Genomic DNA, 18433 nt, shown 5'->3' with positions numbered 1-18433 from the left:
GTGTATGTGTGTGTCCAGGTGCCTGTCCCTGTGTGTGTGTGTCCAGCTGCCTGTCCCTGTGTGTGTGTGTCCTGGTGCCTGTCGCTGTGTGTGTGTCCAGCTGCCTGTCCCTGTGTGTGTGTGTCCAGCTGCCTGTCCCTGTGTGTGTGTCCAGATGCCTGTCCCTGTGTCTGCGTGTCCCTGTGTGTGTGTGTGTCCCTGTGTGTGTCCCTGTGTGTGCCTGTCCCTGTGTGTGCGTGTCCCTGTGTGTGTGTGTCCAGCTGCCTGTCCCTGTGTGTGTGTCCAGATGCCTGTCCCTGTGTGTGCCTGTCCCTGTGTGTGCGTGTCCCTGTGTGTGTGTGTCCCTGTGTGTGTCCCTGTGTGTGCCTGTCCCTGTGTGTGCGTGTCCCTGTGTGTGTGTGTCCAGCTGCCTGTCCCTGTGTGTGTGTCCAGATGCCTGTCCCTGTGTGTGCCTGTCCCTGTGTGTGCGTGTCCCTGTGTGTGTGTGTCCCTGTGTGTCCAGCTGCCTGTCCCTGTGTGTGTGTGTCCCTGTGTGTGTGTGTCCCTGTGTGTCCAGCTGCCTGTCCCTGTGTGTGTGTGTCCAGCTGCCTGTCCCTGTGTGTGTGTGTCCAGGTGCCTGTCCCCGTGTGTGTGTGTCCAGGTGCCTGTCCCTGTGTGTGTGTGTCCAGCTGCCTGTCCCTGTGTGTGTGTGTCCTGGTGCCTGTCCCTGTGTGTGTGTCCTGGTGCCTGTCCCTGTGTGTGTGTCCCTGTGTGTCCTGTCCAGCTGCCTGTCCCTGTGTGTGTGTCCTGGTGCCTGTCCCTGTGTGTGTGTCCTGGTGCCTGTCCCTGTGTGTGTGTCCTGGTGCCTGTCCCTGTGTGTGTGTGTCCAGCTGCCTGTCCCTGTGTGTGTGTCCAGCTGCCTGTCCCTGTGTGTGTGTGTCCAGATGCCTGTCCCTGTGTGTGTGTGTGTCCAGGTGCCTGTCCCCGTGTGTGCGTGTCCAGCTGCCTGTCCCTGTGTGTGTGTCCAGGTGCCTGTGACTGTGTGTGCGTGTCCAGGTGCCTGTCCCTGTGTGTGTGTGTGTGTCCAGGTGCCTGTCCCTGTGTGTGTGTGTCCCTGTCTGTCCCTGTGTGTGTGTCCAGGTGCCTTTCCCTGTGTGTGTGTGTCCAGCTGCCTGTCCCTGTGTGTGTGTGTCCAGCTGCCTGTCCCTGTGTGTGTGTGTCCAGGTGCCTGTCCCTGTGTGTGTGTGTCCAGCTGCCTGTCCCTGTGTGTGTGTGTCCTGGTGCCTGTCCCTGTGTGTGTGTGTCCAGGTGCCTGTCGCTGTGTGTGTGTGTCCAGGTGCCTGTCCCTGTGTGTGTGTGTCCAGGTGCCTGTCCCTGTGTGTGTGTGTCCAGCTGCCTGTCCCTGTGTGTGTGTGTCCAGCTGCCTGTCCCTGTGTGTGTGTGTCCAGCTGCCTGTCCCTGTGTGTGTGTGTCCAGGTGCCTGTCCCTGTGTGTGTGTGTCCAGCTGCCTGTCCCTGTGTGTGTGTGTCCAGGTGCCTGTCCCTGTGTGTGTGTGTCCAGCTGCCTGTCCCTGTGTGTGTGTGTCCAGCTGCCTGTCCCTGTGTGTGTGTCCTGGTGCCTGTCCCTGTGTGTGTGTGTCCAGGTGCCTGTCCCTGTGTGTGTGTGTCCAGCTGCCTGTCCCTGTGTGTGTGTGTCCAGCTGCCTGTCCCTGTGTGTGTGTGTCCAGCTGCCTGTCCCTGTGTGTGTGTGTCCAGCTGCCTGTCCCTGTGTGTGTGTGTCCAGCTGCCTGTCCCTGTGTGTGTGTCCTGGTGCCTGTCCCTGTGTGTGTGTCCAGCTGCCTGTCCCTGTGTGTGTGTGTCCAGATGCCTGTCCCTGTGTGTGTGTGTGTCCAGGTGCCTGTCCCCGTGTGTGCGTGTCCAGCTGCCTGTCCCTGTGTGTGTGTCCAGGTGCCTGTGACTGTGTGTGCGTGTCCAGGTGCCTGTCCCTGTGTGTGTGTGTGTGTCCAGGTGCCTGTCCCTGTGTGTGTGTGTCCCTGTCTGTCCCTGTGTGTGTGTCCAGGTGCCTTTCCCTGTGTGTGTGTGTCCAGCTGCCTGTCCCTGTGTGTGTGTGTCCAGCTGCCTGTCCCTGTGTGTGTGTGTCCAGGTGCCTGTCCCTGTGTGTGTGTGTCCAGCTGCCTGTCCCTGTGTGTGTGTGTCCTGGTGCCTGTCCCTGTGTGTGTGTGTCCAGGTGCCTGTCGCTGTGTGTGTGTGTCCAGGTGCCTGTCCCTGTGTGTGTGTGTGTCCAGGTGCCTGTCCCTGTGTGTGTGTGTCCAGCTGCCTGTCCCTGTGTGTGTGTGTCCAGCTGCCTGTCCCTGTGTGTGTGTGTGTCCAGCTGCCTGTCCCTGTGTGTGTGTGTCCAGGTGCCTGTCCCTGTGTGTGTGTGTCCAGCTGCCTGTCCCTGTGTGTGTGTGTCCAGGTGCCTGTCCCTGTGTGTGTGTGTCCAGCTGCCTGTCCCTGTGTGTGTGTGTCCAGCTGCCTGTCCCTGTGTGTGTGTCCTGGTGCCTGTCCCTGTGTGTGTGTGTCCAGGTGCCTGTCCCTGTGTGTGTGTGTCCAGCTGCCTGTCCCTGTGTGTGTGTGTCCAGCTGCCTGTCCCTGTGTGTGTGTGTCCAGCTGCCTGTCCCTGTGTGTGTGTGTCCAGCTGCCTGTCCCTGTGTGTGTGTGTCCTGGTGCCTGTCCCTGTGTGTGTGTGTCCAGGTGCCTGTCGCTGGTGCCTGTCACCAAGATAAACAATTTGGTTGTCCTCTCTCTCTCTCTCTCTCTCTCTCTCTCTCTCTCTCTACGCAGAGAAGGTTTTTGACCCATTGGAATGGCCTTACCTGTTTGCAACCGTGAGAAGATGTATGACGTTGACAAACAATTTGAAGCAAGGTTGTTCCTTATCTTCACAGATTTTTGCCTTGGTCCTTGAGCCTCTTGCTCAAGCAATTTGTGCCACAACCCCTGAATACATGGATACACTGAGTTGATAGCTCTTCTCATCTCTATGACTTGTATTAGACACAACAATGGCTGCCAGTGGGAGACAGATTGCTTCTATTATGCAGCTCTGTCCACCAACAAGGTGAACAAGGACATAACGAAAAAAACCTGAGAGAGAGAGAGAGAGAGAGAGAGAGAGAGAGAGAGAGAGAGAGAGAGAGAGAGAGAGAGAGAGAGAGAGAGAGAGAGAGAGAGATGGAAGATAGAGAAATAGAGGGAGGGAGAGATAAAGAAGTAAGAGTGGTAGATATGACAGAGAAATGTAGAGATGACAGGTAGAGAGAGACAAAGAGAGGTAGAGATGACAGGTAGAGAGAGAGAGATAGGTAGAGATGGCAGGTATAGAGAGAGACAAAGAGAGGTAGAGATGACAGGTAGAGAGAGAGAGAGAGAGAGAGAGAGAGAGGTAGAGATGACAGGTAGAGAGAGAGACAAAGAGAGGTAGAGATGACAGGTAGAGAGAGAGAGAGAGAGAGAGAGAGAGAGAGAGAGAGAGAGAGAGAGAGAGAGAGAGAGAGAGATAGGTAGAGATGACAGGTAGAGAGAGAGAGAGAGAGATAGGTAGAGATGACAGGTAGAGAGAGAAACGGAGAGGTAGAGAGAGACAGAGATAGGTAGAGATGACAGGTAGAGAGAGAGAGAGAGAGGTAGAGAGAGACAGAGATAGGTAGAGATGGCAGGTAGAGAGAGAGAGAGATAGGTAGAGATGACAGGTAGAGAGAGAGAGAGAGAGAGAGAGAGAGAGAGAGAGAGAGAGAGAGAGAGAGAGAGAGAGAGGTAGAGATGGCAGGTAGAGAGAGAGAGATAGGTAGAGATATGGCTAAAATAATGATGTTCAGAACAAAGGAACTACAACATAAAACCACTAAACATAAAATCTGCAAGCACTCTACGGACCTTTAAGGCCATGCTGCTCAAAACCCACCTTTTCGCCATAAAAAATATCCTTGAGCTAGTTGTGTGTTGTAGTGTGACAGGTGAATTATGTCCGTCTGTTCTCCGTCTGCTTGGTTGGCCTGCATGTATTTTTTCTGTTTTCTTATTGTTCCCGTTTCTTTTTCCCCCGGGCTGCGCCCCCCGGGCCGAAGTAACTATTGGTTGAGGGGCGCAATATAAATAAATGTATCATATCATTATCATATCATACAAGAATCAAAGGAGATAATGAGCTGCCCTCTCTGTGTGTGTATGTATTTGTGTGTGTGTGTGTGTATGTATTTGTGTGTGTGTGTATGTGTGTGTGTGTGTGTGTGTGTATGTGTATGTGTGCGTGTGTGTGTGTGTGCGCGCATAGGATTGTAAAGAAGACCGTCCTCAAGGAGATACCATCCACCATAGAGACCACCAATTTGCCTACCAGCCAAACAGATTCACAGACGATGCAAAAGACACTGCCCTCCATGACGCCCTGAAAGGTGCTCATAGACTTAAGCTCAGCGTTCCAACACTATTGTCCCCCTCCATACTCCGACACCAAACTCAGAGACCTATATGGCTATCGATGAAGTGTCTCACGTTCATTACAGGCGACAGTGCTAGAGTGCTACGCCCATCACTGATAACTGTACAATAAGGTCGTCTGGCCTCCTCTTGTTGTTATTTTACGTACAACCTCTCCTCAACAAACAAACAAACAAACAACCAAAAACACCAGCATGTTCTGTGTTACACTCACTTGAATTGTCTCAGTTAAAATATGGATATTTTAACTAGGTCATTACTTACTGTACATTCTGATCAATCTCCATGTTAAATAGAGTACATCTCTGTGCAGGAGAGATCATAGACAGAGGTCACGGACAGAAGTCACGGATGGGACACACATGCCGTTTCACTGTGTGCAGAAACACTTTGTTACCAATGGTAGTTTCTCTTGCTCCAATGTCATCATGAGCACAGTGAGCAACACGGGTCGCTTTGTAAACATCGCCGATGTGGGCACAGTGTGGATTTAACCAAATGACACTATTAAAATGAGTGATTGCAATTAGATAATAATCATCATCATTAGAATATGTCATGATAGCAGCAGCCCTGGAGAGGAAAACGTCAGTGCAGCCCCCAGGCCTCGCTCTCCAACACTGTCCTGCCTCGCTCCCCTTCTCTTCCTCCTCTAATCCGCTAGATTCTCTATCTCCATTCCTCTCTGTGCCCTCCCTCTCAGCTCCTCCACTCCCACATCCCATCTCTCTGTGTTCCTGTGTGTGTTGGTGTGAGTGTGTGTGTGTGTGTGTGTGTGTGTGTGTGTGTGTGTGTGTGTGTGTGTGTGTGTGTGTGTGTGTGTGTGTGTGTGTGTGTGTGTGTGTGTTGGTGTCTATACACAACTGAGTAGATGAGTCATTCATTCCAATCACGTCATCAGGTAACTTTTTTTGGTTTCTAGAAAATCACCACACACATTTTTGGATTTGTTTTACTTGCTGGAAAACAAGTAGCTCACTCAAATGAAACTAAAAACAAGAACTGAAATCGAACTGAAACTATATTGTGGACTTACAATTACATTTAAATATACATAACATGTCTATAGTTTTAGTCTTTGTAAATGTGGTCAAACACCGCAAACATGAGAAGGTGTTTATTGAGACTGGGATGTGTACATGCCTGAGTCACCTGCCTTCAGAAAGTGATACGTTTGTACACAATACCTATTTCTAACGTCTGAAATGTTGTCCCTGACAAATACCCCGAATATTATAAGAAACTAGGGCTGTCCCCGACTAAGGATTTGGATAGTCGACTATGATTGGCCAAAATTTGCCGTCAGTCAGTCGACTATTACCGGTAGTCGAAAAAATAAATATAATTCTTAATTTTTTTTGTATCATTCCATTTGGGCTGTGGGGGTGCTTAATGTCTGAAGGAGTCGACTGAAGGCTCCTTGTCCTCTGTGAAAGCATGCAATTGGTCCACTGATGGATACATCTTGATATTTGTCTAGCCTAGTGTGTTCATTAGATGGGTGAAATCCTCTTTCAGTGCCTCTGTGCCTGTTTTCTTAGGCAGTTAGCCTCTGGTATGCGTGCCATTAGCGTTAGCCACGCTTCTAGGTCTCTTTTCTTTTGGAAAGAATGATAAATTTGACCACAAATATATATATATTTATTTTTTTGTATTCGACTAAGAGGTTGGCAGTCGACTACGGCTCCTTTCGACCCATTAGTCGACTAATAGGGGTCAGCCCTACAAGAAACTAATACTGAAACTAATACAAACTAAACACTTTTAAACAATAAAGACTCAACTGAAACTAGCAATCCTACTCTGGAAACTAACTGAAACTAAATTGAATTGAAAAACGCAGGCAACATGAATGATGTTTTATAATATACATGTATGGGTTTCCTATGAACTAGACATGTCAATATGATAATCAAGATGTTGTGATTATGTCCATACTAGGGATGGGCTGGCTGACTGGATGGTTTGTTTTGATGCCGTCACAACACACACACACACACACACACACACACACACACACACACCAGAGAATGCTGGAGGAGTCCTGCACGGACACAGACACTGGTGTGCTGCTCGTTTACCCGAGACAACACCAACGGAAGGTGATCTGTGTGAGTCTGTGTTCTAAATAGACCACAGCTGCATCACTGCTAAACAAATGGATGTCGGCCCAGATGATAGCTATTCTGCCAAACAGCCTGCGCGCACACACACACACAGTCACACACACACACACACGCACACACCTCTGTTTTGTTTAGTATTAATGTGTGTAGATCCATGGTACAAGCTGCTAGCTCATATAACAGAGAGTATGGTATAGTTTTATTCTTAATCCCAGAGGGGAAACATGGTTTGCCACCAGAGCGAATACAAATACACAAACAAGAAACAATTACATACAGTACAAGTTACATAACACAGTAAAGAGAAGCGAAGAGAGCCTCTCAACACAGAGCTAGCGGTGTTTGTTAAAGAATGTAACTGCAGCAAGAACAAAGGACCTTCTCAATCGCTCAGTAGAGCATCAAGGCATCAAAAATGAGCCAAATGAGCTTTGCACTGCAGAGCATCAAATAATATATTGTACAGGGGGTGGCCTTCAAAAGATAGAATGGCGTTCAATTTAGTCCTAGTTCGCTTGGCAATAATGATCTCCAAGGAATCAGGAGGGAGGCCAATCACTGAGCCAGCCTTTTTAATGATTTTATTTATACGTTTGTTGTCAGTAACAGTGATGCTGCCCCCCCCCCCAGCAGAGCACAGCATGAAAAAGGACACTAGCCAGGATACCTTGGTAGAACACATGAGGAAGTGACCTGCTGATATCAAAGGATCTAAGCGTCCTCAAATGAAAAAGCAGAGACTGGGCTTTCTTGAACACAGAATCTGATACCAAGATACCGGTACCTATAGGACTGGACTATTTCTACCTCCTTCTAGCTCTTCTTAACGTCAGTGTAAAAGCAATTGAGTGTTGGATCACCCCGCGTAGGGCACTTGACAAACTGCTTGAAGGACGGCAGAGTGGTAGACAATGTACAGAGTAGGTATAGTATATAGCAAATAACAGTGGTTTAAGTCTTATTGACGCCTAGTTCACATATTAACCCTTTCACTGCCACACGACAGCCGGTTAACTTTCACTGTGACAATACAGAAGGATTTGCGGAGCTAATGATGGTAATGATGGAGCATCGCCGTCGGTTGTGTGATAGTAAAGGGCTAACCTTCTGTCGTGTGGCAGTGAAAGGGTAAAAAGCTAATGTCTTCCATTGTAAATGCATATAAATGATTTAAATGTCAACGCGCTGAATAAAACATAAGCTCCTCCACAGAGTAATAATATAATATCAATAATAATAAATACAGTCGGGCCATAAATATTTGGACATAAACACAACGTTGGCTCTGTACACAACCACAATGGATTTGAAATTAAACAATGTAGAAAGTGCTGTAATTCCAACACTGTTGACCTGATTTGGATGTAAATACCCTCCGAATCCCGATCGGCCCGGTACGAGATTTATTTCATGTCATAAATAAATCAATACAGTCCGTATTAAGTAATGTTGCATTTCTTTTTCAAATGTAGCCAAGAGTAAAGACCCTAACCCTATCAAAACAGCAGTCAAGGTGTATATTTTCAGCACAACGTTTGTTTACCAATTGATTTAAAGTGTTATCAGCTAAATATGAGCTTATACAAATATTTTAAAAAGAGAAGAGCACTCATGAAATTGTTGTAGTCCTAAGACAGAGGAGAACCAGGGCTTTCGATAGACTTCAAAATTTCATAAAACTACATTACCCAGCTCACACCAGCTGCCGGCAACGGAAGTCCAACCATGCTTCACGGAATTTTTCGTGTTTATATCTCACGGGTCGAACAAACCTCAACGTTATTGCCATAAAATACAGCGTATACCATTTCGTTACCTTTATGTGAACGTCTAGAAGAAGAAAAAAACGCATCGCAATCCAGTGCTAAATGGCGGAGCTATGGACATTATACAAAAGTGTATAATGTAGATTTAACTCTGCCATTGGATTTGGCCCGATCCATAGATGTATGACTTGGCCATAATGAGGTCATTTATAGGCCTAATATTCTATATTCATATTTCAAATTGCATGTGTCCGGATGGCAAAATTCAGTACTGAATCTACAAAAAAAACCTGTAAATAATCTGCCCTTTATTAATTTGCTTAGATTTTAGTACACCTGATCTCAAGAAGGTGCTGAATGAGCTCAGTGGTAATTGTTCACGTCTGGTCAATGTTAGCGTGGTGTTATTCACTGTCAAAGATGGGGGGGGGGGGGGGGAGAAAATAATAATTGATATTCTCCTTTGGTTCATTACAATTTACTCAAGCATGTCCATGTTAACATATATTTAGTAGCTTTAACTTTAACTGGCTAATATTTCACCCAGAAAAATTGTTTACCTGGTAAAACATTAAATATTGTAACTGTGGGGGGCAGCTGGGTAGCGCAGTGGACTAAGCACTCGAATACCACCGCATCGAATCCAGCTGTCAGTGGATGGTCAGTCGTCCCCACTAACACAATGGACCTGTCTCAAAACCCTGCCCCTTTTCTTGATCCTCCAATCACAACTGTCGCTTACCTCGGACAAACTTGGTTTGTCCGAGGTAAGCGACAGTTGTGATTGGAGGATCAAGAAAAGAGGGCGGGGTTTGAGACAGGTCAATTGGCAGTGTTAACGTGTGGGAAGCCGGTGGGCTATATGTGTCCTGGTCGTTGTAAACTGTGAGTCCTACTGGTCGGTTGGGGCGCCTGTTCAGCAAGGAGGGGATCTGGGGGAAATAGCGTAAACCTCCGCACGTGTTACGTTCCCCCAGTGAAACTCCTCGCTGTCAGGTGAAAAAAAGCGGCTGGCGACTCCACATGTATCGGAGGAGGCGGCATGTGGTAGTTCTACACACCCTCCCCAGGCCGACAGTGGGGCAAATGCGCGATTGCGCGCAACGACCAGGAAGGGAGTTGGCATAACGACTAAATTGGGATGGGTGAAAAATACAGAAAGCCCAAAAATAAATATAATAAAAATATATATTTTTGTATCCACTTTTTCTCCTATTTTTTCTATTTTTCTCCCATCCCAATTACCCGCTGTGCCAATTCTCGCCTCCCCTGTCTTGAACATTGCTCGCATATGCCCCCCACTGGCCGGTTGTAGGGAGGATAGAAGCCTTGCATCACATGTCCCCTCCGATACACGAGTCGTCAGCCTGTCACATCTTTTCACCTGCCAGCGTGGACTGTCATTGGCGAGGTGTAACGTGTGGGAGGCTCACACTACCCCCGCCATTTCCTGTCTCTGCTGTGCAGGCGTCCCCAACCGACATGTAGGAGTCGCTGTCCACAACGTCCAGATTACCACCAATCGACTTCCACCCGCTAACTCTGCCAATTGAGTTAGTATGACGACTGGCCCAAGCCGGAGGCAACGCCGACAGCCGGAGTCGAACCCGGTGTCTCTTGCGTTGGTGACGAGCGCAATGTCCGCTGCGCCACCCAGCCGCTATATAATAAAAATATTGCAACTGTAATGATGTTTGAATTCTAAATTGGGGGCATAATATAATATAATATCGCATGTAATGAAAACTACTAAATATATCCCAAAAAGCTTCTGTAAATTACCAGATATTTTTGTTAAGAAGCAACCAGTGAAGCTGAAAACCAGGGTTTTGCGTAAAGGGAACAAGTAATTTTGAGAAAACGGTTGTTCTTTCAGCAGCTTGATGTATATTATGGTACAGAAATGTTAAACATTTATATTTATGGTGGCTAGGTGGTGTAGTGGGCAAGGCGCTCGCCATCAACGCTGGAGACGCTGGGTTCGAATCCAGCTCTCGGCGTTGCTATCAGCTTGGCTGGTCGCTCATACTAACACAATTGGCAGTGTTAGGGGTGGGAAAGCTGATGGGTGGGTACTGGGCGTTGTGGACAGCGACCCCTACAGTTCGGTCGGGGCGCCTGCACAGCGAGGGTAGGATCTGGAGGGAGGTAGTGTGACCTTCCACACGTTACACTCTCCCAGTGAGAATCTGCGCTGCCAGGCTGGCTGCCGGCTGGCTGCACATGCGTCGGAGGAAAGCATGTGACAGTCTCCGGCCTCCCAGACCAACAGTAGGGGGGAGTGCGCAACAACCAGGAAGGGGGTTGGGAATTGGCATAACGACCAACAGTGGGATGGGAGAAAAATCGGAAAAAGGAGGGGGGAAAAGATAATAAATAAAAATAAAAAAAAACATTTATATTTATGGTCGTTTCTGATTATTGATTTACATGTTTTATCAAACTACAGTAGTTGTAGAGGCAAAATATGATAATATCTCAATTCACCTACAGTATCCAGTCAAAATAACCATTTTCAACGGTGCCTCGCCTTAGGGTAGGACCCAATGGAAAGATGACCTTTGGAAAAAAAGGCACCCAGTGCCCTCCAATATATTCTCTCTCTCTCTCTCTCTGTATCATTGTAGTCGATGTGAGAAGGTGAAGGAAGGTGGAGGAAGGATCACAAGCTAATTACAGTCCAGATGCCGTCAGATTGTTTGGAACGCATTAGAGACACACAGGGTTCCCCCTGGTACCTGCCACCTAATTAGTCTACAGCCAAGGTCGCCTAATAAACACTCACACACTCACAAAATGCGGCTCACTCCACTATTCTTTTCTCATGCCTTCCGAAGCATAGACCTCCCGAGATTGTGAGTGAGTGAGTGAGTGAGTGAGTGAGTGAGTGAGTGAGTGAGTGAGTGAGTCTTTGTCTGTGCATGCTTGTAACACAACTTCTGTGAAATTAATGAGTCTGCCATACAGTTACCTGCTTTTTAAAAGGAACACACCAAACAAACGCTAGCCAGCTTACACAATGACTGGAAATATGCCTAGTTTTATAAATGTGTATTGATACCATAGTGCTGTAATAAAATGTTCTAATAAATATGCATGATCAAGTTCAACAACGTGTGCTTTTATTTTGATATTCCTTAATTCCACATTGAAATTACGCAAAGTGTGTGGTCGACAATTTTTTAATAAAATGGGGTTGTGGTATAAAAAAGTTTGAGAACCCCTGGGATAACTTGTTGATGGTGGGTTTGTTGCCCTCAGAGTGAAGCAGGAACAAGTCAGACGTGTGAGAAGCTGCAACCTGCCTCTATGTTCTTGTGACTCTGAAGTATTAAATCTTACATTTCAACTTGGACATTTTAATGGAGGGACTTGTTAGAAAGTGGAGCAGGACTTTGGGGATTAATTTACGTTCAGTTTGGTCAAATGGGCTCTAATTACAATTTACTGGAGCAACTGAAAACCTCTGGTGAAACGGTGTCTATTTAAAAGCAGACTGAAAGTGAACGTCATGGTGCGGATTATTGAATAGCAGCTTTCTTTGATGTTAATTAAAAGGTATCTAATGGATTTTTTTGACCACTAGTTGATGAAATAGGGTTTCATGGTTTTCACAATTATCGACACTATGGAAGGAAAAAGACACACATACAATGAAATGCCTCCGCCCCCCCCCCCCCCCCCACAAGCTAGCCTAGCTTAGCACAGATGGATGGAAGTGGATACAGAGCACTAGCCTAGCTTAAGACTGTGAGAGGTGTTTTTGTTGGCCAACAGCTAGGCTAGTGGTCCGTATCCGCTTCCATTCATGCTAAGCTAGGCTAGCTTGCGGCTGGATAACTCTACTGAAGGCACAGAGGGGACATTGGTATCCTTCTTCTTGTCTGACTCGGGGGAAGACTGTAAGCACATGTCCCATAATGAACAGATGGCATGTTCCTCTCTAAAGGGTGTATAGAGTTCTTTCTCAGCACATGCTGTGCTTCATACTGGATACAGAGCTCCCCCACAAACATAATGTAAAGGGGTGTTAATGGGTAGGGTTGGGCACCGAGAACCGGTTCTAATAGGAACCGGTTCCCAACTTCCGGTTCTGGAACCAGAAGTAACATATTTGCATTTCGATTATTAAAAAAAAAAAAAACGTTGTTAATTAATACCCTAGTTACAGTACAGCAACCAAATTAAACTGTATCAAGTCAACTGACAATGTGAATAGTATGAAAAAAAATTAAGATAAAAAAAATATATATATATATATATACATCTCCTGCGAAATAAGCTGTGACCTGTTTTGACCTGCACCTCAAAGAATCGGAATCGAGAATTGTTTAGAACAGGAATCGAAATGGAGAATCGGAATCGTTCAAATCCAAACGATGCCCAACCCTAGTAATGGGGCCACGGTAAAAATAACAAAAAAACACTTACCGGTAATTATACTATTTGCTTTAGTGTGCAGTGGGTTTAAGCGTTTATTTCAGGGGTTGTACACAGACTGATTCCCGACCCCGTTTACGTTTTGTGGCCAACCAGCAGCAGCTGCGAGTATCCAGTTGAAAGGAATAGGGCTGAACAGTTCAATACATGGACCTCTAGAGACCCAGTTACACTTCCTCTTGAGGTCGGGTGGCTTGAAGAATGAAGGTTCATCAATGTCATCAACTTATCATGTTTTGTTCGTAAAAAACGTACTCTCCTCAAAGTGGCTCGGGGAGTCGAGAGGAGGTGCTGTTGCACATAACTCCCTACTCCTCTGCGTGGGGGAACGGGCCGGGATATTTGGGCCCAAAACTATTATTACATTTATGACGTAAAAGTGCCATAAAATATTTGGCAGTGGGGTGACATTCTTAATTATCTGGCTTAAAAGGATTATTATTACATATTTGGTATGAAGGCATTTTGTTCTTGTCCTGCTCCATTAAATAGTCACTTTCTGTCCCTAAAATACACAGAACACACACAGTACAACACATAAACAGACACGCAGTAGAACGTCCCCTGGTAACAGAACACACCCTGGTAACAGAACACACCCTGGTAACAGAACACACCCTGGTAACAGTGTGTATAATAATAATAATAATTTAGGACCTGCTCCGAGGTCATCAATCAGCACACATGCGATGCATGCATGCAATTCGTCTCTGCGATTAACCCATCCCGTCGTCCTTCCCCCCCAAGGGCAGCCGGGAGCAGACAGGCGTCAACGTGAGGCGCGCCAGGGGACCAATCCAAGTGCTCCTGTCCGTCTTCGTCAAGGACGCCACAGCGTTAGCGATCTATTGTTGTGCATGTTTCTCCATTGGGTTTATCTTATCGGGGGGGAAACCCTTGCGAACACGGGGAGAACATGCAAACTCCACACAGAAAGGCCCGGGAGATACCCCACCTGAGTACCTGGCATCATGGAAACCTGGTCCCCAAGCGGGAATCGAACCCTGGACCTTCTTGCTGTGAGGCGACAGTGTTAACCACTACACCACCGTGTGTGAATAACTGAAGTAACTAACTGTGTGCATCTCTGAATGTACTTACATTTATTTATTTATTTATTACCCAGGGACAGTGCACATCAATCAACACTTTCAGTTTCACATCAATCTAAATGTGCCAGAGTTAGCCAATGAGCTAGTCTCCATCTGTAGTCCTGGCCTAACGCGCATGTCTTTTTGTGTGGGAGGAAACCAGAGTCCCTGGAGGAAACCCACGCGGACACGGGGAGAACATGCCAACTCCACACAGAAAGGCCTCCTGCCAGGATTCAAACCCAGGACCTTTACTTTTATACTTTTATACTTTTCCTTTGGTTCATTACAATTTACTCGAGCCTAGTAACAGACACAATATTTCGAACACTGGGAATACACTACCCGAGATCCATAGATGTCCCTAGATACCAAGAACATGCAAATGGACCTTGTAGAAGTGGAGCAATCTTCCATTTACTTTTCTGAAAATATGGCTAGGGCTTAAGAGGTTAAAATCATTGGTAAACAAATGCAGTGCTGAAAATATACACTTTAACTGCTGTTTCGATAGGGTTAGGGTCTTTACTCTTGGCTACATTTTGAAACAGAAACGCAACATCACTTAATACGGACTGTATTGATCTATTTGTGACGTGAAATAAATCTCAGGCTTAAGAGGTTAACTAAGATATTGGCTGAAAAGATTAATGGTTTCCATGCATAGATGATCACTTATGTATCAACTTATAATATGACTTTCACATGAGCATTCCCTGGATGACCGTGTGGCCAGCTGAGCAATAGTGAACATTAAATACTTAACCTGCAAAACTGACGGTACAAAATGTATGTAATGAGATTTGCTGGAGAAATAAAAACGTCTGCTTTACTCCTCTTACCCGCTCACATGTCTGTTGTGTGACGGAAAAGCACAACAGACAACACAGCATGGGTAGGATACTAAAGGGTGCCGTCCTGTACTGTGACGGTGAATGGAGAAACACCATAAATATCAGTAACGGCCATTTGAAAAACACATATCGGTCGACCACTACTTCTCATAGTTCCTCTAGCGTGACAGAAGAAAATATTCCATGCATCGTCTATGGAGGACAATGCTGAGAGCAGGGAGGGGTTGGACAGTGGCACCCCATAAGTTCATCACAACACTCCAAAACACTGCCTGCAGCTAACCTGTCAATCGCTTTGATGGAATCAAAATAATAAATGTTTTCGCTACAGGGCGACACAGATGGTAGTCAAAGAGCACCTACGGGAGGCTGCCATTCAAAACTGGCCCTTGTAAATGACCAACCCCCCAACCCCCCACCCCAACTTTCTTTTAGAAACTCTGTCTCTTAAACAGTACTGTATATTTGTATATCTTGTATGTCATAAATGTATCGATGTAACAGTACTGTTTACCTGTATGTCGTGTATGTCCAGGGGAGGAAATTAGGCCACTTTACTCGCCAAATGCGAGTATTTTTTACGTTTGGCGAGTAATTCATGAAGAGCACTCGCCAGTCTTTACAAAACAAAACAAAAAAAATCATTCTGCAATCTGCTGATTCGCTCACTGGCACAAGCCGAACTCTGACTCCCCCCTTGATTCCTCCCATTTGCGCCTCATAATAATCCAACCATAACCAATGAACATCATCGTTGTACAGATGCGCTCTAAGCTCCTCCAATGAACACTCATTTTCTAGAAGATTCCGCCCATCTAGGGGAAGTGGATAGATCACTGCGCGCGGACCTACAGACTCCTGCCACCGGCTTGACAACGTAGACAAACTTAGACAAAAACACATCAGTGGATGAAAATAATTGCATGTAGAGTCGTCGCTTTCGGATATCAGTGCGGTCTGACATGGGGGCGAACAACAGCATGCGACGCGTCTCCTTCGAGTCGGATGAGAATGACAAGTCAACCAGCATTAGCCGGCTAGCTACCTAGCATGTAACAAGCTACCATAACGCGCGTTCAACATAGTGGACTATATTGGGCGGCTTTGCTTAAATGCAGCCGAGTGACATTTTATTATTACCGGGTTTCCCCCCATATCACCACTCGCCCATATGCCCTTCACAACGGTGATGTTGTCATACTTGGCATTCAGAATACACCTGCTGAACCCCTAGCGTTGTCGATTTGGTTCCAATGTATTGTCATCTTACAGCACAAGTACAGTACAACCAGAATACATTTGGCATACAACCAGAGTGCAAATGTAACAAGTCAAGTTGTTTTATTTAGCTATTACATTACAGTGAAATGCTTGGTTCTTTCACTGCCCAACTCAGTCCAACCTAGACCAGCCCAACCTAGTCCAGCCCAGCCCAGCATATTTCACTGCCTAGTTCAGCCCAACCCAGTCCAGAATAGTTCCCTCTTTCATGTTAATATGTGATATCCTAATATTTTGAAGAGTAGAGACAGTGTGATTAATACATGTTGTATGATAATATTGTGAAGAGTAGAGACTGTTATTAATGTTTTATGCTAATGATATTTTAAAGAGTAGAGACACGGTGTGATTTTTACTATGATTGGAAATCAATTTAGACGAAGACATACAAAGAAGTAATTATCACAATTAGCGATTTTTTTTGGCTGGTAAAAAATCAGTTTGTCTGGTAAAAAAAATCAGATACTCGCCAGTTGGCTGGTAAGCCAAAAAGTTAGTTTCCTCCCCTGTGTGTGTCATATATGTTATGATGAATTGAAAATGGGGGACCCTGATGTAAACGAGACGAAAGTCTTTCTCTGGTCTGCATCCCCTTAGAAATTGTGTGTATTGAGCCGTACTGTATTGTACCCATTCTGCAATCAGTTAATAAAGTGTTCAATCAATCAATCAAGTGTTGGTTAATAGGCTTCTTTACTTTTAGATATCATCTCACACACACACACACACACACGTTACCTGGATGCCGTCCAGTAGTTTGCTCATGCACCAGAAGCTGTCAGCCTCAATGTTCCTCAGAGACTCTTCGTGCAGACTGGAGACATCAAAGTTCTCTACCTCCTCTTCTACACACAGAGAGAGAGAGAGGAGAGGAGAGAAGAGAGAAGAGAGAAGAGAGAAGAGAGAAGAGAGGAGAGGAGAGAGGAGAGGAGAGAGGAAAGAGGAGAGAGGAGAGGAGAGAGAGCGAGAGAGAGAGAGCGAGAGAGAGTCAGATGGAGTGAGAGAGAGAGAGTCAGATGGAGTGAGAGAGAGAGAGAGAGAGAGAGAGAGAGAGAGAGAGAGAGAGAGAGAGAGAGAGAGAGAGAGAGAGATGAGTGAATGATTCAGGTTTAGTTGTCACAGCAGGGGTGCAAAGAGCCCAGTGTTTTGAAAGGATGAACAGAACAGGGGATAAGGGAGGGTGAAAGAGAGAGAGATAGTGTGTGTGTGTGTGTGTGTGTGTGTGTGTGTGTGTGTGTGTGTGTGTGTGTGTGTGTGTGTAGGTGTGTAGGTGTGAAGAGTGCACAGAGTGCTTAAAGATAACAAGGTTCTTAATCCCAGAGGGTAAACTGGGTCAGCAGCTAAAACATCACAAGACTCCGGCAGCAACAAGAGAGCCTCTCAAACTGCACCGTAGAGCAAGAAAACAGAATCAAGTGCAGAATCAAAACTCAATACTCGTGTAGTGTTGCATCACAGCAACATGTTGAAACACAAGCATGTGCGGCATAAGCCAAGCTTCTTAGTGTTAAAGAGTCCATTTGTTTTGTTAGTGCATCAAGTTACTGTATATTATTAAGCAATTGCTTTCCAACACCATTGGCCATCAACTGTCCGCAAGTTGCCATGAACAATAAAAGGATCGTCTTACCAGCGGCTTCTCTCCCCAGGGCTGCCTGTAACAGATCCAGCCGATCCTCACCACGAAAGTGCTTGGTGATCAAAATCATGAAGAGAGTCACTGTTCTGGCCGATTGAAACAGGATGAGGCGAACACACAATGACTGCCGAGTGGCTGCTAGCTTGCCATCATGTGGGGCAGTGGTGGCCTGATGGTTAGAGAAGCGGGTTTGTGACCGGAAGGTCGCTGGTTCGATCCCCCGGACCGGCAGGAAAACAATCTGGGCTGGGGAAGTGAATTAATAATAACTCTCTCCTATCCCCTTAACACCAACCGCTGAAGTGTCGTTGAGCAAGGCACTTAACCCCCAACTGCTCCAGTGGAGTTGCTCAGTGGCCAACGGTGTCCGACTGTGGTTGTACTGGGCGGCTCCCAGGTGTCAGACTGTGGTTGTACTGGGCAGCTCCCAGGTGTCAGACTGTGGTTGTACTGGGCAGCTCCCAGGTGTCAGACTGTGGTTGTACTGGGCGGCTCCCAGGTGTCAGACTGTGGTTGTACTGGGCAGCTCCCAGGTGTCAGACTGTGGTTGTACTGGGCAGCTCCCAGGTGTCAGACTGTGGTTGTACTGGGCAGCTCCCAGGTGTCAGACTGTGGTTGTACTGGGCGGCTCCCATGTGTCAGACTGTGGTTGTACTGGGCGGCTCCCAGGTGTCAGACTGTGGTTGTACTGGGCAGCTCCCAGGTGTCAGACTGTGGTTGTACTGGGCAGCAGCTCCCAGGTGTCAGACTGTGGTTGTACTGGGCAGCTCCCAGGTGTC

General features: G+C 46.6%; 1 protein-coding gene across 3 annotated transcripts in view; it reads right to left on the bottom strand.

Moving 5' to 3' along the window:
* The window catches only part of tbc1d22a (TBC1 domain family, member 22a), a 171060-nt gene that overhangs the window by 60635 nt on the left and 91992 nt on the right, over positions 1–18433 (bottom strand). For all 3 annotated transcript variants that reach the window (XR_014620559.1, XM_084330442.1, XM_084330443.1), the window contains one exon: positions 16754–16860. Coding sequence is in view for 2 of the 3 variants with exons in the window: in XM_084330442.1 (XP_084186568.1) it covers positions 16754–16860 (107 nt within the window). In the remaining variant the exon portion in view is untranslated. The remainder of the gene's footprint in view (positions 1–16753; positions 16861–18433) is intronic.

The sequence above is a fragment of the Notolepis coatsorum genome (assembly GCF_963971535.1).
Source record: "Notolepis coatsorum genome assembly, chromosome: 15".
NCBI lineage: Eukaryota > Metazoa > Chordata > Actinopteri > Aulopiformes > Paralepididae > Notolepis > Notolepis coatsorum.
This window is presented reverse-complemented; position numbering and strand designations above follow the sequence as displayed.